This window comes from Hemicordylus capensis, chromosome 13 (assembly GCF_027244095.1).
Source record: "Hemicordylus capensis ecotype Gifberg chromosome 13, rHemCap1.1.pri, whole genome shotgun sequence".
Lineage (NCBI taxonomy): Eukaryota > Metazoa > Chordata > Lepidosauria > Squamata > Cordylidae > Hemicordylus > Hemicordylus capensis.
In genome coordinates, this window is record NC_069669.1 from 579836 (window position 1) to 603654 (window position 23819).

Sequence of the window (23819 nt, forward strand, 5' to 3'; positions counted from 1 at the left end):
GCCCACGGCTGAAGAGCAGCGGGAGGCACTCCTGGCAGCCCTACTTACATGTGGAGAGATTTCTGCGCCTTCACCACCTCTTCTTTTGAACTGTAGCGGACCAAAGCGTTCCCGTGGGGGAGGTTCAGGTGGAATGTGATCAGTGGCCCGTGCTGCATGCACAGAGTCCGCAGGGTGGAGCCATCGATCTGGGGAGGGGAGAACAGAGCTGCAGCCGGAGTCACCGGGGGGGCGGGGGGGGGGGCAGGCCGGACTGACCTGCTCGCCTGGCACGGCGCGAGGGCAGAGGCTCACCTGAGGTGTGAGGTTTTTCAGGACAAGACAGTTGGTTATTCTCCCTGAGCTGCTCTCGCCCCAGCTCGAACCTGCCAGGGAGCAAGAACGCGGCTCGTTTTCCTCTTGGCCCCACTCGCCACCCAGGTGGGCTGCCAAGTGCACCCCCAGCCTGCCCAGTGGCCAGACTCTTCCCACCACGACTGTGGCCACCTCGGGGGGCGGCTGCTGCTTGGCATCCCCCAGCCCCCCCCCCGGGAAGCCCACAAGCAGGAGAGGAGGCCGACTGCCCACCTCAGGGGGCACCCCCCAGGGCAACTGCAGTGGGTCCTCATGACGCCCCCTGGCAGGGAAGGTCCCAGTGAGCAAGTCACCCCCAAGGCTGGTGGCGTGGCCAGCACAAGGCAGGGGGGCGAAGGTGATGGCCGAGGAGGGCGCAGCCTCCAGGGCAAAAGGGCCCCCCCCGCCCCTGCTGAGCTGCTGGACAGGCTGCCTTCTGATGCAGAGGACCACCAAGACCCCCCCGCCCAACACACGCTCCATTCTACCGCAAAGCGCCATCTGTGGCAACCAGCTCAAGGAATGCCGGCTGTCCCTCTCCCCCACCCCAAGCCCCAGCCGGGCAGAATCTCTCACCAGGGGTATATCTGGCCTCGGAATGGCTCCAGACGCCCCCCAGCCGCATGGAGTTCTCCCAGGTGGACAAGGGCAGCTTCTGCCCAGTCAGGCCGGGGGGCGGGCGGGAGGGGGCGGTGATGCTCTTGGGTGGCAGAGGGACCTTCCACAGCTCATGAGCCAGCGAGGTGTTGTTCATGGAAGCAGGAGACCACGTGGATTTGGAGTCACTGTTTCTGGCTGCGGGGGGGGGGGGGGGAGAGGAAGAGAGAGGCGGAGTATGAGTGAGTCACGGGCAGGAAGCGGGGCCAAGAGGGCAACACAGGACGGCCGGAGCTCACCTGAAGAAGTGCTTTGTGCTGTGCTGCTGAGGGGAACACTGTAGTTGGAGGCACGAATGGATGACCAGGCACTAGTTGAAGGCAGCGTGGTGTTCAGAGATGAGGAGGACCCTGCCGGAAGCCAAGGCAGCCGTTCAGAAGAGCCGGGCCTCCCCCTCGTGCCAGGGCATCGCACGCAGGCCCCAAGGCCAAGGCCCGACAAACGCCGGCAGCCCTGAAGACAGCACCAAGCCCAGCAAGGGAGCTCCCCCTCTGGCTGCCCAGCCGCAGTTCCCCACACGAAAGCAAGAGCTCCCTCCCACTCCCGGGGGCTGCTGCCCTGGCCACTGCTCAAGGCGGGTGTGGGGTGTGTGCGCGCGCGTTTGGACCCTCTCCTGCTAGGGCTGCTAAGCCCCTGACTCAACGCGTGTCTCTCTCCAGGATCCTGGCCAGTGGCGTGGAAACCAGCGGGAACACACTCGCGGCTGCCGCAGCACAAGACTAGATCCCTCTCAAGGGGCAGAGTCAGGGCTCCCTGCCAAGTGAGCAAAGAGGCCCCTTCTCAAAGGGGCGGTTCTCTTCTTCTGTTGAGTGGGGGAGAGCAACTGGCCCTGTCCGGCCCTGTCCAGCCCAGCCCAGCCCAGCCGCCCTCCCGTGGCTGTTGCTGGTGTCTTGTGTGCCCTTTGGGGACAGGGAATCAGCTGATTTATTCCCAAGTAAACTGCTTTGAGAACCTCTGCTGAAATGCAGGACAGAAATGACCGTGAGATGCCAGAGGAGCTGGGCTTCATGCCCTGTGTGGCCAGGTCAAAGCAGCACCACTCTCTGGGCCCTGTGGAACTCCCTACCCTTGGAGATGAGTCAAGCTGTCCAGCCACTGGAGAGGGACTTTCTAGAGTGCCAAATCTCCTTTCCACTCCCCCCACCCCCCGAGGTTCAGCTTCTGGAGACTTACCACTGTTCCTGTCCCTGAGGTGGTCAGGCTCCCGCACAGTGTTAATTGACAGATTGTTTGTGACGCTGCCGGGAGTGATGTAGGGGTCAGTTTCGGGGTCAATGTTTGGATAACCTTTCCACGGCTCACCAGGACGAAACTCTAGGATTGCCCAAACACACACAGAGACACAAAACACAGCCTCAAAAGCAGGTCGGGGACCAAGTCAAAAGGGGTGCTACAGATCACGACACCCAACTCCTTCTCACGTGGTCACTCCCCGGGCAGAGTGGCCGCCGCCACCACCCCACCCCACCCGGCTCCACCGTCCCACGGTCATCTTTCAAGATGGCCAACGGTGCTCCTGGGATGGGACCTGATTGCCCGCCTGGAGCCAGAAGGGAGGAGAGTGAGCGAGACCCTAGCCGGACCGACCAGGAGGCCACGCAGCTCACCTGGCGGCCAGTTGACATTGCTAGAACCGTTAGGTGATTTGGCACATGGCCAGCCATCCCCAACGGATCCAGGAGGACTGGCTGGCGAGCTGCTGCTGTTCATGAAGTCGTAGGGAACGAAGGGCGTTTCCTCCAGCCTGAAGCCACCCGAAATAGCACCTGGGAGCGGGGAGAGGGAAGGAGAGCTTGCCGGCCCTGTGGGGGTCTGGGCTGCAAGCAGCAGCCAGCCAGAGGCGGAGAGGAGTCCTTTAGGCCCACACCCCAGAGCGCCATCCGCAGCGAAGCAGGACCCACCCGGCCAAGGTACAGGGCGGAGGACCAGACACCACCCTGCGAGGGGAGAGCCCCCCTCCAAGCTTGTCGCAGCTCGGCCAGGCTTGGCCTGGGCCAGCCACACCCCAAGAGCCCCAGCTGCCCTTGGGCTGGAGCAGACGCGGGCCCCGCGGGGAGGGGGCCCAGCCTTTGCTTGAGGCGACTGGTGCTGGGCTCCACGGGGGCCGCTCAGCTCCTCTGGCCAATCCTGCCCTTGGCCTACCGCTTTTGCTGGCATTCTGATCAAATGATGTGTTGGCGGAAATACTGTCGACAGTCGTCCATTTCCTCAGCCGGGACTGTGGCTCCTTAATACTGCCCATATCGACGCTGACGTTCAAGTTTGAGTTCAGTCCTGCAACAGAGAACCTGAGTCCCAAGGATGTCCCAAGCGCCCCCACCAACCCAAGGCTGCTCGGCCTGGGCCAGGCGAGAGGAGGCAACGGGGAGCCCGGCAGCGGCAGCCGGCAGGACTCGCAGCCCACAGAGCTCTCCTCTCCCCAGCAAGAAGGCATGGTTCAGTCCTCAGCAGCACTTCCAGGCAGAGGGGGGGACAGACTCTTTCTCCGCTGGGGGAGTCCCCGCCAGGCAGCGCAGAGTGAGGCAGACCAAGGGTCCGCCTGGGTAGAAAGCCACGGCACAAGTTCAGGTCTGCCTCGGGGGGGGCGGGCGGGGGAAGCCCATCCCTTTGATTGCCGGGTGTCCTTTCCACCCTCTGTATTACGCAAACAGACTGGCCTCTTGATGTGGGGCAACCCCCGTCCTGCTCACATGCTTCTGCACTGGCACCCCACTCTTGGCCACCAGCTTCCCTGGCGTGACGCACATGCGCCCCTGACTGGAGAGGGGCACCCCACCCCATGCAGCTGGATCCAGTGAAACTAAGCCTGGCTTTGGGAGCTGGGCCCTGCTTATGGCCAGCAAGGCAGTGGCCGCTTCCCAGACTGCTCCAAGCTGGAAGGGTGGGCTTCAGGCTGGGAAAGGGAGCTGAGCCAGCCAGTCTCTCCTAGCAAGGATGCCCTGGAGTCGGCTCGGGGGCGGGCACCTCCACCCGGGCTTCCCCGATTCCTGATGTGTCCCTGGAGCCAGCCATTGCCTCTGACCCACCCGCTGAGGACCACAGATGCAAGCCAGGGCTGCGGCAAGCACCTCAGCGCAGCAGCAGCCCCACCAGAGTGGCGAAGGCGGCCACAAGGAAGAGGTACCAGAAGGCAGGGCAAGCCAAGGCAGGCAACCGCCTCAGAAAGGGGCCTGAAGGAAGGAGAGGCTGAGGGAGGGGGGATGCAAGCTGGCAATCTCTGAGGTGGACATTGGAAAAAAGCCTCAAGAGACGGGCGAGAAAGGCAACCAGACGTTGGTCAAAATTAGGCTGAGCATAGAGGCTCACACTTGCCAGAATCAGAAGGCAGTCGCAGTGGGGGGTGGGGGTTACCCTGTCTCCTTCCGTGGCTGAGGAGACAGGGTAATTTAACATGACAGAAGGAGGTTTGACTTCTCCGCCCACAACACACAATTGCTCCTGTGCCCGTCTAACACATCCTTTACATCCAGACCTCACCACAATAGTGACAGGCCTTCAAGTTGTCTATGGAGAGAGACATTTTCCTCCCTCTCTCCCAACCCTAGAACCAGGGGTCACCCCATGAAATGGAAGGCCTGGAAATTGAGGCCCAACAAGAGGAAGGACTTTTTCAGACAGCGCATAATCAACCTTTGGAATTCTTTGCCTTGGGATGTGGTGATGGCCACTAGCTTAGATGGATTTAAAAGGGGCTTGGACAAATTCGTGGAGGACAGGGCTATCAATGGCTAAGTCTGGTGGCTATAATCCACCTCCAGCTTCAGAGGCAAGATGCCCCTAAATACCAGTCGCAGGGGAGAGAGAGCATGCCCCTCTCAGCTCTTGCCTGTGGGCTTCTCAGAGGCATCTGGTGGGCCACTGCATGTAAGAGGATGCTGGACTGGATAGGCCTCCTGGGGCCTGATCCGGCAGAAGGGCTGTTCTTGTGTCCTGCAGCCCTTTTCGCTCCGGTGTATTATAGACTAGGCAACACCGACTATTAAAGGCAAACTGCAGATCATGGGCCTCTGAGGTACTGAGGCATCTGCCCTGCTTCCTTTAGGATCCTCAAAAAGGAGCCTCTGTGGAGGCATCGCAAGATGCACTTTCTAATCTATTTAGTCATGCAATCAGGTAAAGTCAGGCAACACAAGAGGACAAAACAAAAGGAGGGGTGTTTGGTTTGGATGAGCAGTGTGGTTCTGGGCCACTGTGCATATGCAAGAGGCTTACGCCAGGCACTCCCACCTATAGGAAAGTTGCTGAATGCATTGATCTGCAATGGTCCTTTCGGCAGCTCCGGGTTGGCATGGGGCACGGCACTCTCCAAGAAGGACTTCATGGCGGGTGGATGGAGCTGCTGCTGCTGCTGCTGCTGCTTCATAAGCAGGTTTGGATCCAGCTGAGCAGATTGTTGCATCATTTGTTGCTGCATATTGAGGGAGCGACTCTTCAAATGCACAAAGAGAGCAGGGAGTGAGGGGGAAGCCTGCACGGCCTGAGACGCAGCTGCTGCCGCCTGCCTGGGACTACACCAGGAGCAGCGCGTCCCAACACTGCCAAAGAGGGCACCAACTGCCCTGCTTCCTGCCGGCTGCCTGGGTTGCTCCTCCCTCCCCAGCCCAAGAGCTGAGCTGCCCGCAGGCTGGCCATTCGTCAGGTAGAGCAGGGCCAGCCTGCAGGCAGCGCAGCTCTTGGGCTGGGGAGGGAGGAGCAACCCAGGCAGCCGGCAGGAAGCAGGGGCAGTTGTGCCTTCCCTGGCACCCCCCCCCCCCGCCGCCCCCCTTTTTAGGATGAGCCACTCCTGGACTGCACAATGCAGGGCCAAACTCAGAGCACGCAGCTATGCATCCTTGGTTCTGCACCGCCTGGCGTGCCTCATGCCGACGGCAAAGCTCTACCTGCTGCTCCTGACGGCCACCAGCAGACCCGTTTCTCTGACTCTGCACCTTCCTCTGCTGGGCCAGCAATCGCTGCGAGAAGGAAGTCAGGGGTTGGGAGGGGCTCTTTTGCAAGGCGGTGGGTGGGGTAGGGGGGAGGGAACCACCCGATGGCCCCACTTACTTGCAGCTGGGAGATCTGAGAAAGCTGGTTCAACTGGGAGAGTTGGTTCAGCATGGCTACCTGCTGCGGGCCGAAGAGTGGGTTCAGGCCCCCGCTGCTTGGCGCATACTTCAGCAAGGAGACGGGGACCTACAGGAACCAAAGAGCAAGACATCATCGGGGGGCCAGTTGGCCAGGATGGACAGCCCCCCCGCCCTGCAAAAGCGCACTCCGGGCAGAGCCTCCCCTGGCTTCAGAGGCCCTTTGGCAGCTTGGGCGGGGGGGCCCTTTCAAGCCAGGCAGAAGCCCCTGAAGTGGGCAAGGAGCAGGGAGGCAGAGCTCTTCGGCCTCCATGGCTGGAAACGGGGCCACGGCCGCTACTCCCAAGCAAGCCACAGCTGTGGCACCGGCCTTTCAGTGGCGGGAACAACCTGTGTCTTCTGAGGGACGGAGCCCTCTGGGGATTCTGACCCACCGGATCAATGGCTGCGCACAGCCAACCCCACGCCCAGACAGAAAGGCCCGGGCTGCCCCATGCAGACCGGCTGGGTGGAGTGGGGCACACGGGCAGAGGCCCCCTGCGGCGGCCCGGGACGGGTGGCGAGTGGGGAAGAAAGACGCATGAGCTGCCAGGCCCGGACTTCTCGGCAGCCTCACCTGAGGGGAGAGCAGCGGAGGAGGCACTTGAGCACGTGGGTTCGGCTGAGAGGAGCTGAGCGGCGGGGCTGGAGACTGCTGCGTGCTCCAGGACTGTGCTGCCGAGCTGCCAAACAGGCTGGGGTTGCCATTCTGCAAGGAGAGAGAACAGCGCCCCGCGTGAGACGGAGGAGCCTCCACTGGTGCACAAGGCAGAGCGGCCAGGCAGCGCCGAGGGGCTGAGGCTGGGAGCGCTGCACGCAAGGCCGGGCCTCTTCCACTGGGCGATGGCCCGGGAATCCCCACCCCCACCCCCGCCCCGGAACCAGCTTGTGCTGCCCTTCGGGGCTGGTCGGTCTTCTGAAGGTGGCCTTTTAGACGGGAATGCCGATCAAGCTGCAGCCCCCCCGGGGAAAGGGCGCAGTGCCCAGCCTTCCCAGCAGTCTGCTGCTGCTTGCACAGAGGCGGGCTCGAGACCGGCCACAGCCCAGCCACATCCTGCTCCTCAGGAGGGAGCAGGCATGTCCACAGATACAGGCTTAGAAGCAGACACGGGGGAGGACCCCCCCCAGCTCAACGGTGGGCTTGTTTCCTTTGTCCTCCAACCTGTCCTGACAGAGCAACAGGAAATACCTGCCTGGCGGAAGGCATGAGCCAGGGGGCCGGGCGGCCCAGCCTGGCCATGGCCACAGCGCCGAGTGCCCTGCCCCTCCTCCATGGGGCTGAGGGAAGCCCACCAGGGCCGTTCCCACTCAACCCACCCTACGCAGTGGCTTGCCTTTCGCAGGGCAGCCGCGGCGCCCACCCAGGCCTCCTGCCTGTCCCCCAAGCCCTCCCACCACTCTGAGAAGTCTGCTTGCAGCAGCCAAGAAAAAAGCCTTTGCCACACTGGCATGAAGGCCGGGGGGGGAGGGGGAGGATGGCCACTCGCCAGCCGAGGAGCTTCGACCAGTCCATGGAGGACGGGCCACCTCCAGCCTCCCAGGCAAGCTGCCTCTCAATCCCAGTTGCAGGGGAGCAGCAGTGGGAGAGGGGGCCTGCCCGCATCTCCTCCTGCCTCTGGGCTGCTTCTCCGAGGCCTCGGGGGGGGGGGGGGGCCTGTGGGAAACAGGGTGCTGGAGCGGATGGGCCTGACCCAGCAGCGCTGTTCTGAGCAAGAGGAGGAGGAGGAGGAGAGGCAGAGGAGGATGGGGACGGGGGCTTGACTTGTGGCCTCAGGCAGCGGCTTAGCCTCCAGGCCTGCAGGCACCCCTTCCCCTGCCACGAGGCTGCACTCAGGCCAACCCTGACCCCAGCAAGCCTCCACCGCAGCCCCTTGCAGCAGGCCAAGGGCAGGGAGCAAGGGGCTGCACGCTGGAGCTGGGCCCCCGAGTGGCTGGGTTCTGCTCCTCTGCCAGCGGTTCCTTCCCCGCTGGCTCCCCACTTCCTCACTGAGCTCCGATGGGCATGCCTTTTCTGCATCCGCAGAGGGTCATTTTCAGCAGCGGGCCTCGAAGCCAAGGGGAGATGCCCGAGCGGCCCCGCTGCAAACCGGAGGAACGGCCTTGTTGGGAAACCATGCAAAGAGAACGCCGGCAGCCTTACCTGTCTAACAGAACTCAAGTTTTGTATGCCCAGCCCTGGGAGGGAGCCTGGGAGGGCCTGGTTAGGTAGTGCACTGTTTGAAGGGGGGAACTTCGTGCTCTGACTGGACATAAACTGCATGGTTTGGGAATCATCTGCTACAACAAGACCATCCTGCTTGGACAGACAAGTTGGAGGAGCAACGACCGGAGAGCAAACCAAGCAGCAGGAGGCCGACCGAGGCAGAAAACAGGAGAGAGAAGATTAGTGCCAAAGCCAGACAGTTCTCTCATCAGCAGCTGTCAGAAGAAACGCAGCCAGGTGCCAAGCCCAGTGCCGAGGAGGGGGCAGCCGGGGGAAGGCCTCCTCTCTGGAGGAGGAAAGGCCAACAGCAAGCGCACTCTCCATGGAGCCTGGCGCCTTGCTTAGCGCTGCGCACACACTGCACGCCCTCCCTGGGAACCCTCTCGGACCTCTCTTTCGCGCTGGGCTCTAGAGACAGAGGAGTCTCTCCTGACATCCGCTGAGAGGAGAACTGGTGGAGAAAGCATTGCGTGGCTGGACAGGGACATACCACTGAGAAGCCGCCATATGCTGCTTCAAAAAGGAGCCTGAACTTCAACTCCTCTCCCAGAGAGACCAGAGAGGGATTCAGTCAGAGAGTTCAACTCCATTCACTCTCCAGCCAGACAGACTCTGATTCCAAACAGATCACACCTGGCATTCCCAAGGAAGCCCACAATCCTTCGGAACCGTCCCTTGGGAGAAAGCTCACCTTATCAAAATAAGGACTTCGATCCATGGAAGACTCTTTGGAAATCGGAGGACGGGAGCCGGGGCCTTTCCCTACCACCCGGCTGTATTCGCCAACATTCAAGCTGTGCTTCTCCAGCTCCATGCGCTTGTCAGGCAAGATCCCTGGGGAAGGCAGGAAGCAGCTCCGGACAGACGATCTCAAGCACCAAACTCCCGCACCGGGAGCGGCTGATCCTAGCAAGCCAGGGAGCAACTCTCCCCGCCATCTCACCCTGCCCCAGCGTTCACGAAAGCCACACTGCCTGCAGGCTGGCCATTCATCAGGTGGAGCTGTGCAGCTCAGGGGCAGGGTGGGAGAGAGGGGAGCAAGTGGAGCTGCTTAGGACCCCAAGGGTGATGGGACCCGTTGAGCCACCAGCCAAGTGCACCACCCAGCCGGACACCAAGGTGAAGCAACACCCAACTGGGGCTTCCAATGTCAGCCCTGCTCACTGGGCAAAGGGGCACCTTTGGAAGAAGAAGGGGCAATTCTCTGCCGTTTAGCAAGGGGAGAGCAACAGGCCCTCTCCAACCCCAGCACAGCATCATCCCTCCAGTGGCTGCTGCTGGTGTCTAGTGTAGGTTTCTTTTCAGACTGTGAGCCCTTTGGGGACAGGGAGCCATTTTTATTTTTATTTATATATTTTCCTCCCATGTAAAGTGCTTTGAGAACTGTTTGAAAAGCAAGCGGTAAGTAAGTATTGGTAGTAGTAGTGTCAACCCCCGCCAGAGAAACCTGGGTCAGAAACTTAAACACACATTGTTTGAAGAATCTGCCCCCCCAGTGCCCAGCGCCTCTCTGCCACCACCCTGGGCCTGGGCTTACCTCCCGATATGTCCATCTTATTGCTCTGCAAGGTTTCTTCTGGCAGTTCTCTCTGGAGGAGCAAACAAACAAGACAAGCTTAAAGGCAGAGGTTCTGCAGGCAGTCCGGGAGATCAACCCCCCTCCTGCCTTTTTGCAAAACTTGGGTGTTCTTGAGAGCGCAAGATGCTCCCCGGCCTCCTGACCCAGCATGTGAACAGGAAGAGGGTCGAGGAGGCGAAGAGCTGCCCTGTGGGCTGGAGGAGAAGGGCCATACAGTACTTACAGGGAAGCCAAGGCTGGTGAACTGCTTGACAAATGGATTGAGCCATGATTCATCTTGCTTGTTTCCAGTTTTCATGGTTCCCTAAAAACAACAGCGTGTACACACACAGAAAAAAACTGCAATACTACTGGCAACACCGATGAAGGTTAGGAAATTGTCCCTGCTGTCCTTGCCACTACAAGAGGAGGGGGCTGGAGGCTGGGCGGGGGGAGCGGGCTGCTTGTGGCACAGGCACCAGCAACACTGAGCCCCGGCTGCCGAGCCCTCCTGCTCAGAAGAACCAACTAAGTCATCAGCAGTGGGGCCAGCAAAGCGAGAGAGAAGCAGCAGCGGAACCCCCTGAAAAAGAAGCCCACCAATGCAGGGGGTGGGAGGGAGACCCTCCTTCTGCAGGGCCCTGCCAGAAGCAGAGCCAGGAAGGGGAGGTGCTTCTCGGGGGGGGGGGGGTTGCTGACCCTACACAGTTGGGGGGGGGGAGCCGCCGACCCTTCCCGACCCCGCCTGCTCTCTCACGACTAAGAACATCCAGTTCCATAGGCTTGCCCTGAGGAACCGGGTGGGGGGTGGGACAAAGAGGGGCAGCTGCCTCTGCTTCCCGGCAGCTCCATTTGCTCCTCCCCCTCCCATCTCGGACAGACCCAGCACTAAGGAGAGCTGCGCTACTTGCAAGCTGGCCATTCACCAGGTAGAACTGCGTGGTCATGCCAGGAAGCAGAGGCTGCTGTGCCTCCACTGGCACAGCTGCTTCTGCCTTGGGGGTGTGGAAAGCTGCTTCTGAAGGCAAGGCCCAGTCCTCCTCCCAGCCCCAGCCCCACCTTGGGCTGGCCCTCCAGCCGGGGCTGCTACCTTAGAAGGCATCTTCTTTGAGTACAGCGGCCAGTGTGCAGAAGCATGCACGTCTTGTGCTGAGCTGCTGTTCCACATGCCAATCTCAACGTCTTCCTCTTCCTCCCAGCTGGCCTGATGGCTTCCTGTCAGGGGCATGTCGCCCCCACACCAGCCATCTGGAACTTGCATAGACTTTGATCCTGCGGGTGGAAACAGAAACCCACTCCTTACTCAACCCCTGCTCACTTTTGAACATGGTGATCCTCTTTATTGAGCAGGGGGAGAGTAACTGGCCCTCTCCACCCCCAGCACAGGACCTCCAGTGACTGTTGCTGGGGTCTATCTTGTGTTTCTTTTTAGATTGTGAGCCCTTCGGGGACAGGGAGCCGTCTTATTTGTTATTTCTCTGTGTAAACTGCCCTGAGCCATTTTTGGAGGGGCGGTATAGAAATCAAATCATCATCAACAACAACAACAACAACGATGATGATGATGCTGCGGGACAGCACCATGGCGATACTGCAGCAGTCCACCATCTCTGGGCTCGCCCTTGTCAACAGGCCTAAGAGCCGCCCCCCACTTCAGACGTTCGCAGCGGGAGCAGTGGCACTCATGCTGACACGGAGGAGGAAGTCCCACCCACCCACCGTCACTCACCCTCTTCCTCCCCGCTGCTTGCACTGAGAACATGTCTGAAGAGGGCTTTGGCTGCCACTAGTCCCACTTTACAGAGGGCAAGATGAAGCCAAGAGAAGTCTGCCCAATGCCAGGGACAGCAGAGGGCCTGCCCTTGCATCTCCCAGACTCAAAAGCACGTGCCCCCCCTGCTCAGAGACACAGACTCTGCTTTCCCACCTGGGTCCACTCTTTCCAGCCGCCCCCCCCCCAATCCTTTCCCCGTGAAATCCACAATCCGCACGGCACCTTCCAAAGCACGTACCAGGTTTGTGAGAAGCCTGCTGACCAACAGATGCATGCCCCCAGGAACTGGTGCTCGCCGCGTCTCCAACAGACTCCCCCCAGCTTGCCCCAGTGTCAACAGGTTTGCCCCAGGCCGATGTGCCATTATCTACCGCAGCGGGTGCAGGAGAGGGCTCCCCCCAACCTTTTAAAAGAGGGTCACATGATTAGCAAGACCCGAGGCCAGGCTGGCTTCGTTCCTTTGCCACCGCCAAACTTTTCAGTTCCATGCAACTCTTTCACAAAGGCCACAGAGCCGATATACTCCCAGCGGAAACACAAACTGGCCCAGTATGGTAACATCCCGAGAGCTCTTTCCTGGCCTTCCAGGGTTTTTAAACTGTTTTAAATGTCTTAGTTGTTAATGGTTTAAAAGATCTGCTTGTATTGCTTGTCTTTAAAATGACCAATACATGGGTGTTGGTTTTGTTACTGTGCCCCGCCCAGAGCTGTTTGGATGGGGCAGCAGAGAAATGTAATAAATCATGAACTGTCTAGCTTTGGGGGCGGGGGAGAAGAGTTTAAACATTCCGGGTGGTGCCTCCCTCACCTCTCCCCAGGTGCTGTGCTGCTTTCAAGAGACACTCTGTGATGGCCCCCCAATAGGATTCTTGCCGCAAGGAAGCTGCAGGCCACGTAGACGGAGACTTACCGGAGCTGCCGCCGCCGCCGCCGCCTCCCACGTCCACCACGGCGCTCGAAGGCAGGAGCTGCTGCTGTCCTTGTGCTTGCTGGTCTGGACGGCCGCTGCTGTCCAGGGAGTTCTTGTTCCACAGGTTCACCTTCTTGTAGTTGTACTTGCTCGGATCCCCCCAAGCAGAAGTCCCGTCATCAATCTCCATCTTGCGGCGGATGGATTCCGGGGAGGGCTCCTCCCAGCCGGTGGGCTCTTCTTCCTTGGCTGGGGCCGGCACTGGTCCACCCAGCCACCCCCCGCCTGGGGGCTTGCTGGGGGCGGGCTGAGCACCCCAGCACCCCACCTCCTGCGGTCTGTCCCAGTCTGGGGAGCCGGGCGGCTTGGGTGCCTCCCCCCAGCCCTGGCTCTGGCTCGGCTTGGCAGGCTCCTCCCACCCAGCACGGGCGCTTGGCTTGCTGCCACCACCACCAGCGGCTCCCCAGTGCACAGAGCCAGCCTTGCTGGGCTCGTTCCAGCCAGATGCCGACTTGTCACTGTCGCTGCTGCCCGAGCTGGACTTCTTCACCTCCCCCCAATGATTGCTCCTCAAGTTCTCCCCCCAGCTGTCAACCGCTGGAGCCCCCCACCCCGGGCCTGCTTTAGGTCCCTCTGCCCACCCCTGCTTGAGCTTTTCGGCATCGCTCCAGGGCGATGGGGCGGGCCGGTCCCCTTGGCCACTCCCCCAGGACCGGCTGCCTTTGGCTGGGGCAGCAGCAGCAGCAGCAGCAGAGCCCTCCTCCCAACCCCCCTGGCTGCTGGGGACCTTGGCATCCCCCCACCTGGGCGGCGCAGATTTTGGCTCTCCCCACCCCGGCCCAGAGGAGGCGTCGCCACTCCCGTTGAGACTGGCTCGCTCCACAGCCCCGCAAGCCTGGGCCACGCAGCCTCCCCAGGCCTCGGTCCCATTGTCAGCCTTCTTTTCCCCTCGGGGGGTCACCTCTGTGTCCCAGGCAGTGTTCTGCTTGATGGGAGTCTGTCCCCAACCAGAGTTGGAAAGGACCCGCGGGTCCAGATCGGTTCTGCTCACGATGCTCTGCAGCAATGCGTGCTGGTCCACCCTCCTCCTCTCGTGACTCGCCCCGTCCGCGGCGCTTCTCTCCTCAGGGCTCCCGGCACGGCCTTCGCTCTCCCCGGGACTCGCTTTGGTCCACCCGCCGTTCTGCTCCATGAGCTGAGCTGCTGCGGGACCCTGAAGGCCGACACTGGCGCTCTCCCCCTCCGCGGACTTCCACCCCTGTGTAAACTTCTTGACATTCCCGTTCGTGCCCCCAGAGGGGGGCGGGTTGCTTGGCAGCTTGCTCCACTCTCCGTCGGCCGGGTTGCTGCCGGGGACAGCACTGCCCCAGCCTCTCCGACCTCCTCCAGGGCCTGACTCGGGGCCCCCCGCCCACTGTGTGCTCTGGGCAGGGCCCCCCGCCGCCACCTCCCAGGCCCCTGCTCCTTTGTTCCCGTTGATCTCAAAGTTCATGCTGCCGCTGCCGCTGCTGCTGCTCCCCCCGCCGAGTCCAGGCTGCATTAGCGTTGCATTCACAGTGTCACTGTTGGCTTGGCTGTTTGGGTCTGAACACTGGTCCCCGGAGAAGTCGGAGCTGCAGGCACTCCACACGGCGCCCCGCGCTCTGCCGGCTTTGGCTTCCCCATTGCTCAGGTGAGCAGCGGAGGGGCCACTGGGGGCCGGAGCAGCCGGGAGCTGCGGGCGGCCGCTCTTGGCACTCCCGCCGGCCCAGGCCCCGGGCCCCGGGGGGTGACTGCTCGCCGGTTCAGTCGCCTGCATCGGACCAGCAGGGTTTGGTAAACTAGAAGGCATAGAGTTCGTAGTGTTATTATTTGGTCCATTCACTTCGGGATTAAGGTTCTGAGGTTGCCCACGCCGCGAAACCTTCCTTGTACCGTTTGCTTGAGAATCACAGTTTTCCTGGAGGCTGCCCCAGGAGCTGCCCAGGCTCTGATTGTGCGCCAGCTGGCCGACCCCTGTGCCACTGGCCCCGCCGCCTCCGGGCCCTTTCAGGGCAAGCCCGTTGCTCTCCAAGACAGGCCAGGCACCGTGGTTGCTGTTGGAATTCAAAGTGCTGGGATTTAATCCTCCGTGGGAAGAAGAACTGAGGGAGCCCCAGGCATTCGGCCTGTTGTTGCTACTTTCAGAGATGCTGCTAGAAGCATCTGGAGAAGTCGTACATGTGCTCATCATGGTGCTAAGGGACAGGCTCCATGGCCGGGCAATGCTTCCGGTGCCCACGTTATTGCTGTTGCTACTGTTGCCAAACTTGGTCTGAGGAACCTGGCCGTTCCGCAGGCTGCCGATTTCACCACCGGGGCCCCCGGACGTCATGATCGTCAGGTTCCTCTCTGACCCGGAACTCGAGGCAGAGTCACTGTCCAGACATTCTGAAGCCAGCTCCGAGTCACTGCCTGTGGCCACGGGCCAGGCCTCCTTGTCCAAGCCGTCTACAATGACTTTGTCCCAGTTTGTGCTCGAGTCACTACTGGAAGAAACTGTTCCCCAGTGCGAGTTCTCATAATGGGATCCTAGTGTGCTGTGGTTCAGATCTAGCAGGAGAAGGGAAAACAACACAGTTGGAAGTGGCAGGCAGCAAGCAAGGGGGTGGACACCTTCAGTGCCACCAAAAGGGGAACGCAAGACGAGACTCTGCCGAGACAGCCACTCCGCAGAACGAGAGACACAAGCGGCTACAAAGAGAAAGACGTGGCACAGAGAGACACTTGATAGGCGCCGGGAGTTGGTGGGGCCTTGGACGACATTGCCAGTTCCCTCCACATTCCTAGCACAAGGGCATTCCAAAAGTGTCCATCTACTTCGAGTCGATTAGACTGCTGGGCTGCAACATACGTGGGCGTGCCTTTGGAGAAGACTCAGGAACTTCTGTTAGTCTAAGATGCGACTGCTAGCCCTCACTCACCAGTTCAAGAGCTTCAGGGGCTGCCACTTCCAAGCCCAATTCAAAGGGCAGAGGAAGGCCAGGGAGGCCAGATCCCCAACAAGGTCTCGGGCAGCAACAGGGCTGGGAAAGGCCCCTCTCTGCCTGAGCGCCTGGGGAGACAGCCGTGAGCTTGGCGGGCCAAGGGTCTGACTCAGCAGAGAGCAGAGGAGCAGCCCAGCAGGCCCGACCCCCAGCACCTCCCTCCAAAAGCTCTCAGGTACAGGGCTGGGGCAGCCCTCCTTTCACACGAGACCCTGGAGAGGGCTGGGTGGGCCAAAAGGTCCGAGAACCTGCCACTGCCTGCCACCGGGCCTCTGCTTGGGGTGCCCCCCCGCTGCCGGAATTTCTTGAGCAAATCCCCTTTCAGAAGTGGGTTTATTGCTGGGTTTTCAAGTAAGTGTGTGTGTGTGTGTTCAACAGGCTTGGAGGCCCAGCCGAGATACAGTCTCCTGCCCAAACCAATCATGCAATCAAGGGACAACAGCACAATCTAGACATCTCTCTCCAAGGGTGCCCAGTGCCACTCTCAGCATAGTCACCCCTACGAACCATATCCATTATCATGACCATCACACAGACCACAGCCAGCATCCAAGGAGTCAGCAAGTTTTGATATGGCTTCGACTGGCTTGAAACCAAGCTGTACCGAGGAGGAGGACTGCGCTGGGCTAGCAGAGGGTATCCGGTATGGGAGCCTAAGGAGCTCTGCGGATCCCAGCCCACATTTAAGAGTGGGGGGGGGGGAGGAGAAGCCTCATCTCTACCTTACAGCCCAGAAAGAGCACGAATGAATGTCCCCAAGCACCACTTTTTACGCACACAGCGGGTGCACCTCACACGGCCTCTTGACCAGGAAGCCCCCTGTCAAGGCATGCACTTCAGCAGCAAGTTCCCCAAACGAAGAGAAGAAGAAGAAGAAGAAGAAGAAGAAGAAGAAGAAGAAGAAGAAGAAGAAGAAAGACAAGACAACCAAGGAGAGAAGAATTGGGGCCACAGTGCCAGGAGCTACAGGAACTGGCAGCCTGTGACTGAAAACCAGGGAGACACACACGGAAGGGAAAGAGGTTTGCGTCACCTGACTGGTTAGGGGAGTGGCTGACCAAGTCCCGAATGGGTGGCATGCCTGGGGGGAAAGCAAGAGATCACAGGAGTGTTACTGGGGTGGCACCTCCTGTCCGCCCGCCCGCCCGCCCGCCGCCCCCACCGAGAGGAGAGGCCTGAGGAATATCCGCTCGCTGAAGTAGCAGGGAAGTGGCCCAGGAGCCACCGAGAAGAGTCCCGCCCCACCCGGCCTGCATGGCGGCCAACTGCAACCAGCTTTCCAAACGAGCCTTCATTCCTGGAGGTGGCGCGCGATGAGGCTCGAGATCACGGACACACGCTCCCCTCAGTGACCCACCCACGGCTCACCTGCTTGCTTTCTGCTGCTGCTGCTGCTGCTCTGCCCTTCTCCCCCAGCCACGGGCGGGTCGCTCGCCCCAGCGCTCCCTCCGGCCTGGCCGTTCAGCAGCTTGGACGCTGGCCCCAGGTTGGCAATGATCCCTGGCAGCGGCTGCCCTCGTCTCAAGAGTTGCTTCTGCTCCTGGTGCCGGAAACGGGGCGGGACCTCGCGGGGCGGGTAGCGAGGCGAGGGCTGCGGCTGCTGAGCTGGCGGCTGCTGATGGCTGCCTGCAGCCCGCTTGGCATTATTACCGCCGCCGCTGGCTGCTGGGGAAGGACCGGTAGTGGAGGCGGCAGAGAGGGGCTGGCTGGTGCTGGGCTTGGCTGGTTCTGGCACTGCACTCACCAAAAGAAGCGGGGGGGGGGGAGGAGAGGAAGAGCGCAAGTCAGTTAATCTAGATTTCCCCCAAAAGCCATAAGCAAAGTGCAACCACCCCCTCCAGCAGCAAAATGGACACAGCCTTCCATGCTCATAAGACTGCACTCCGGGCGAACTCGGAGGTGCAGATTAGACACGAGAGACCCAACTGGCCACAGCTGCGGCTCAAGACCTGCCCCCCACACCCGCTTTCCCCGGCAATGGAGATGCGCAAGCAAGATTCTAACTGCTCAGAGGGGTAAAGTGTCAGCAGCAGCAAGTTGAGAGACGGTGCCTCCGTTTCGCTAGAGAGAGAAACCTCAAAGGAGGAGGAGGAGGACGACGAGGACGACGTGCTGGGGGCAAGAAGGGGATGATTGGAACGGGAAAGGCTGCAGGAGGGAGGGCTGGGAGGCGAGCTGGCGGAGCAGGGCCTGAAGTGCGCATCGTGACAAGACAGCCAGTTGTTCACCTGCACGTCTCAAAGCTGGCCCTCTGCAAGAGAGATGGGAAGCACAGCACTTGGAAGGAGCCAGGGTGCAAGGCTCAACACCCAGCAAATCTCGGCTTTGGGGTTCTTTTTCAAGGCTTACGGTTGCCAAGACTATTTACAAGTTCGTCTGCAGTTGCCACCGGCTTATCTGGTGGCTACTTGGGGACGGGCTTTCTCCGTTCAGACCTTTGTTCTTGAGGTGGGGAGCACACCTGTGGCTGTAAGCTCCCCTCGGCTGCTGGCCAACCCATTAACCCCTGCAGAGCTGTAAAGGAGCAGGAAAGGAGGCACATCCAATCCAGGCAGTTCTGTCAGGAAGTCCCTGCCCTTTCACAGATAATGTTAACCGCCTCTCCCATCTGGTAGGAAAGCAGTTGTCAGAGCAAAAGGTTTTCTGGGTGTGGCCAACATTCACTCAGAAAGGAAACAGACCAAAGTTTCAATAAGAATGATTTTCTAACCAGAGAAGAGCACTTTCTCCTCTGAAAACATAATTTGATGCTCATTTTTTATATTGACTTCTTACTCTTTCTGAGGAAATAGTTCAGTAACTACTTCGTACCCAGATACTTAAGACTAAGCACCTTCAGGAAACATTCTTAAATCAGAATACATGTTTGCATTCACTGCTCTAAAAATTATGCCCGAGTTACCACCCTGGGACAGAACAAGAGGCATTTTAACAGACCCCTCCACAGTCCAACACCCTTTCAGCCTCCAAGCAGTTCACAAACCGGCTTCAAGAGCCTCCATCTTTCCTGCTACAGTCCTCTGCTGGGGCGCCTTTCAGAACATTTCTGTCTCTTCCCCACCCTCATACTGACAAGGGGCTATTCATCCCACTATCCTATCACTCCCTTGATATACTGTATAGTTTCTGACAATTCATACACACCACCATTAGAAGGAAAAACAAACAGGCCTCCAGCAGAGCAGATTTTATTTGAATTACTGGCGGTTGGGCGGGGGTGGGGGGGAGACGAAGTACCTCCCATTTTGAAATGCCTATTATCTCTTATCTCCTGAGCAAGCATGCATACGAGCCATAATGATTAGGACAGGAGTTCTCAAACCTGAGTCCCCAGAGATGGTGTTGAATGAAAACTTGCACTATCCCTAGCCACAGGGCCCCAGAGCTGCCCAGGCAGACACCCAGAAGGGGATTTTCCTTCACTGGCAGAGCAGCATGGTGGCTGCGTGATCAACTAGGAACAGAGCTGTATGCACTCTGTGACACCGACATCTCCAGACCACTCCACAGGCACGTGGAATGTAGTATGGGCTGCAGAATCCCACCTTCTTAAGGATGTACAGAGCAGGTTCTTCTAGCAGTCCAAGCAGTGCATGCAGGCTTTTGGATGCCCAGCAATATTTAAGGAATGTCCTGGGGATGCGGAACACCATGGGGTGGGAAGGAGAGATGAGCAGGATCTCCTCCAGGGGTAAAGACTTTAGAGCTGAGTGTCCTCCTTTGCAGGTCCCTCCTCTACGAACCAGGAAGGGGCTTAAAACCATAAGAGAGAGCAGAGCCCCAGGGAGAGAAGAATGAGGAGAGAGTTCTCTTTGGTACACTTCCTCCCCTGCACTTGTTTCCCCAAAGGTTTGCTTATCTCTTCCTGCTGGGTATGGGGGGGGGGCGCGCGAATTCTACACGTGCACCTCAGCAGCCAGCCAGCCCGCCCCCCTCCCCTTTGGACTTTCCGAGACATGAAAGATTCCATTTCATCTTTCATTTAAGGCACACAATTGTGGAGAAAGCGGCATTTCAATTCTCTTATTCCCCTGCCACCACTGCCGGACCATCCAAAGTGCTTCACTGTACAAGAGGTTTCATACTCAAGTTATGTCAACAACTGAAGAACAACTTACCTTTGCTTTTTTGTTCAGTGGCCTGAAACAAAGAGAACACCCAATTAATTGCGAGTTGCTTGCCCGGCTTTGGACACCGATCCATCAAGCCCCATAAGCTGCCAGCTTCCCTACACCCGGCATTTCTAAACAGACAACTGACATAAGCCAGCTTCAGGAACAGCACTTCTAAATCTAATACATTTTATTTTAAATGTTATTTAAGTGCAGAACTCCATGATAAGTGCATGGACTTGCTGGCCTTAAAGACCAAGAGGGTGTGACCCATGAGGAGAAGGAATCGCATGATATATGCAGAGGGAGGCTCCTCCGAGGCTCCAATATGAGAAAGGCTCGGTGGTGCATTATGCCCGCTGAGCTCTGGCTTGGTATAGGAATTTGCAGTATCCAGCCTCTCATAAATGTATACAAACAGGAAAAGTACATCCTGAAATATTTTGTTGTGCAACAAAAAGTTGTTATATACAAATTCCTGCCTGAAAGACCTATAGAAAGGAACCAACTCAGGAGCACATGCAGAAAGTTAATAAAAAAGTGGAATATTTGCCAGAAGTACCCAAATAGAAAATGAACCTGAATTTAAGATGATCCCCTTAAAAAACAGAGGTTAAATATAAGTTATACCTGTATTTACCCAAAAGGAAGAGGACTCCGAATTTAAGGCGACCCCCACAATGTCTCATGTTAAAGAGCTTGGGGTGGGGGGAATCTAGTCTTAGATTCAGGCAAATGCAGCACTTCTGAACAGTCTTGCTAGCTATAACAGACTGGAAAATGTGTACGGTCAGCAACAAGCCTCAATGACAGCAGCCTCCTAAGAAGCATGTGCACAAAAATTAACACAAAAGCCACTGGTGACACCCTAGCCACTCTGCCGCTAGAGCTCTCCTTCAACGGCAAGTTCTTGGACCGCCAAGCAAAGAAGGGGGCCAACCAGGGCAGGCCTTGCCGCCATTCAGGCTTTTGCTGGGTGGCCCAAGGCAAGCAAGCATCTGTCACTCTCCAGTGAGAAAGAGGAGTGAGAGAAGCTGAGCTGGCAAGAGTGAGTCTCTGGCTCCCTTGAAGCTCTTTAGCATCAGAAGACCAAACATGGGGCCAGCTGTCTCCCACACATCTAAAACATTACCACAAATGTGCAAAACTGGTTGCAGGCAAAGAATCCAGCTTCCTAAGCAAACCTCTGCTTCCACTAAAAACCACCACAGGTTTTTTTTTTTAAGCCCTTTACAGGTGTGGACCGAAGCCTGAAAGCATAACTAGCCAACCCGAACCCGAGTAGGCCTTCCAGCGCTCTTCAGAGGTCCTTGTCCCTTGCCCATGGCTCACACAAGTTCCTGGATGTCAATGCAGCCTCGGGGCAGCTGACAAAGAAGAGTGGCAGGCAGCCCGAACTGGAAGCTCCAAGCACTCTGTGGGGAAGGCAGGCATGCAGCCAAGGAGCGCTACATGCAGAGCTTCACACCAAGAGCTCTCAACACCAACACAGAAATCTGAAACGGCACCTTCAGTTTCCAGTGTGTGTTGCAATCTTTGTAGGACTGGCTTTCAGAATCACCCTGCAACGCAAGGCAGGTCTGACTGTTATACCAACTGCAGAGAGAGTGAACGGAGGCTGAGCAAAACCTGGCAGAGATGGGACGCATGCTTTTTCCAAGATGAAGAGCCAAGTGCGGACCAGCTGCCATCTGGTGGGAAGTCCGAGGCCAGCACATTCCTCCAGGAAGCATCTGAGTCCCCAACTCACCTTCTTCTGAGCACCGTCTTTCTTCTTCTTGTCGTCTTTCTTCTTTTTCCTTTCTTCCATCAACTGTTCTTCCTCTTCTTGCACTAATTCCCTGAGAAGAACAGGGCTGCAGTTAGATCTTGGAAGAATGCATGCCAGGGAAGCTTCATAACCACCAATACGTTCTCCATGTGACACGGGTCTGTCTTTTAGCAGTAAACTCCAAAGTGTGAGTTTCTGCACTTTCCCCACTTCTGCAAACACAAACACAGGACTGAGGCAGACACTTTTTCGCTGTGCATTTTTACAAGGCATGAGTCAGACAATAAGAGTTTCACCTGCTACGATGAGCTAGTGCTGCACTAAACACCCCCTGGTCAAGTGTGCCTAGGAATAGACCTAGCCATCGGAGGACACGTCTCAGATATAAGGAAGGGGGAAATGCAGGGGACCGATGAGGCCCTTGCACCTCAAAATGCTCCAGAGCGGCCCACAGACTCTAGAGCATCCAAAGAGCAAGCAAGCATTCCCTACGTTCTCCGAGATGAACTTTTCTCCAAAACGAAGTACTCCCACATGGAACTGTATTGAAGACAACTAAGAATCACCGAGGAAAACCCCCATGAGAATGCCACATCCCATGCTGTCACGTCAACTTATTTATTTTTTTAAATAGGAGGCTGAAATCCACAGCAAAGGAGCATGAGCAGAGTGGGGTGGGATGGTAGGCTCTTTCCTTCCAACTGCTTTTCTGCTTAGGGGTTCCACCCAACTACTTGGCTCCTTGCAGGGAAAGAGATACAGGGGTCAGGCAAACTTGGTAGACACGTAAACTTTTGAGGCTCAAGTGGGTTAACATATAGACCTCCTCAAACCAAATTTGCTACAGCTGTAGGGACACACAGGACAGCTCAACAGCGCAGTTTGTAATGATGCCAACCACCCTGATTCAAGATGGCGGACACGTGAACGCTTGAGGTGCAAGTGGGAACTGATTTGAACCAAATTTGGTACAGTTGTAGGGACACATAGGGAGATCTCAAACGCACAGTTTGTGATGATGTCATCCACCCCAATTCAAGATAGTGGACACATGAACGTTTGAGGTACAGGTGGGCTAACTTGTGAACTGCCTAACCGATTTGGACCAAATTTAGTCCAGTTGTAGGGATAGTGAAAGGAAAGTAGGCGGATTAGTTCCTACTAGTACTTGTTTTCATCTGCGTGCGGGATGAATTTTGTTCTGGGCAGCAATATCAAGGCAGTTTGTGTGCACATGCATACCGATTGGGACTTTCCTGATTCAACCTGAACAGGATCAGGTTGAGCAGACATAAAAAAAAAATGTGTGAACGCGCGCACACACCTTAGAGGGAACACTCAAAACCAGCATCTGAATTGAGCCCAGAGGCAACCAGGGAAGCTGCTGCAGGATGGGTATAATACTTGAAGAACTACTAGTGCCTGTGAGCATCCTTGCAGCAGCATTCTGGATTAGCTGAAGTTTCCAAACCACCCTCAAGGGCAGCCCCACATAGAGCCCATTGGAGTAATCCATTCTGGATGTCACCAACACATGCGGTTGCGACCAACTTCTCCACATGGGGTCGCATGCCACCTGTGGCAGGTAGAAGGCACCCCTGCACACCTCCCCCACCCCCAAGGACAGTGTGGAGTCCAGAAGCAGCCCCAAGCTGCAAACCTGGTCTTTCAGGGGGAGCATGATCTCCTTCAGGACCAGATTTACTTCACCCCTTAGATAATAAGCTTTACACTTCCATATTAACTTGACTAAGTTTCTATTTGCCCCATCCAATCCAGAACAGGCTATAGATGCTGGTTCAGGACATCCACGGTCTCTCTGGTACTGGCTGACTTAAATTACAGAGAGAGCTGGGAATCATCAGCATATTGATGACACCACAGTCTGTACCCACGGATGCCCTCTCCCAGGACCTTCACGTAGATGTTGGGGGGGACAGCATGAGGGTCAGAAAAGAACCCAGCATCACCCCATAGGCCAAGGACCAAGGGACAGAGCAGGCATCCCTCAGCACCACCTTCTCGGTAGGACTGGAAGCACCGTGCCACGGTACCCGCAAGTCCCAACCCAGAGAGGTGGCCTGAAGGATACAATGGCCCAAGGGACGAACACTGCTGAGAGGTACAGGAGAATGAAAAAGGTCACACTCTCTCATCTATCTCCTGGGCAGGTCATTCACCAGGGCGAACAAACCAGACTGGAAAGGATCCCAGTAATCCATTTAATCCAGGACTGCCTGAAGTCGAGCACTCCTACACCTTGCCCAGAAATGGAAGGTTAGAAATGGTTAGACAGGCTGGGAAAGGCCCCTGTATGGAGTGTGGCCTGGCAGCCGGTGCCATCCCAGTGCTGAGCTAGATGGATGAAGGTCCGATTCAGTGGAAGGCAGAGTC

The 23819-nt window shown here is 57.8% G+C and overlaps 1 protein-coding gene across 6 annotated transcripts in view; it reads right to left on the reverse strand.

Annotated features, from left to right (window-relative positions):
* The window catches only part of TNRC6A (trinucleotide repeat containing adaptor 6A), a 40932-nt gene that overhangs the window by 2982 nt on the left and 14131 nt on the right, over positions 1–23819 (reverse strand). For 2 of the 6 annotated variants that reach the window (XM_053276185.1, XM_053276181.1), the window contains exons 3-24: positions 21405–21495; positions 19661–19682; positions 16911–17276; positions 16576–16623; positions 12538–15108; positions 11866–12030; positions 10944–11125; positions 10098–10178; positions 9833–9884; positions 8987–9129; positions 8233–8385; positions 6670–6801; positions 6034–6162; positions 5871–5942; positions 5218–5419; positions 3133–3264; positions 2598–2756; positions 2164–2304; positions 1230–1340; positions 910–1128; positions 295–365; positions 49–188 (exon numbers count right to left, since the gene is read on the reverse strand). In XM_053276185.1, coding sequence (XP_053132160.1) covers positions 49–188; positions 295–365; positions 910–1128; positions 1230–1340; positions 2164–2304; positions 2598–2756; positions 3133–3264; positions 5218–5419; positions 5871–5942; positions 6034–6162; positions 6670–6801; positions 8233–8385; positions 8987–9129; positions 9833–9884; positions 10098–10178; positions 10944–11125; positions 11866–12030; positions 12538–15108; positions 16576–16623; positions 16911–17276; positions 19661–19682; positions 21405–21464 — 5351 coding nt within the window. In that variant the 5' untranslated portion in view covers positions 21465–21495. The remainder of the gene's footprint in view (positions 1–48; positions 189–294; positions 366–909; positions 1129–1229; positions 1341–2163; positions 2305–2597; positions 2757–3132; positions 3265–5217; positions 5420–5870; positions 5943–6033; positions 6163–6669; positions 6802–8232; positions 8386–8986; positions 9130–9832; positions 9885–10097; positions 10179–10943; positions 11126–11865; positions 12031–12537; positions 15109–16575; positions 16624–16910; positions 17277–19660; positions 19683–21404; positions 21496–23819) is intronic. The other 4 variants (XM_053276184.1, XM_053276182.1, XM_053276183.1 and 1 more) reach the window with 4 other exon arrangements.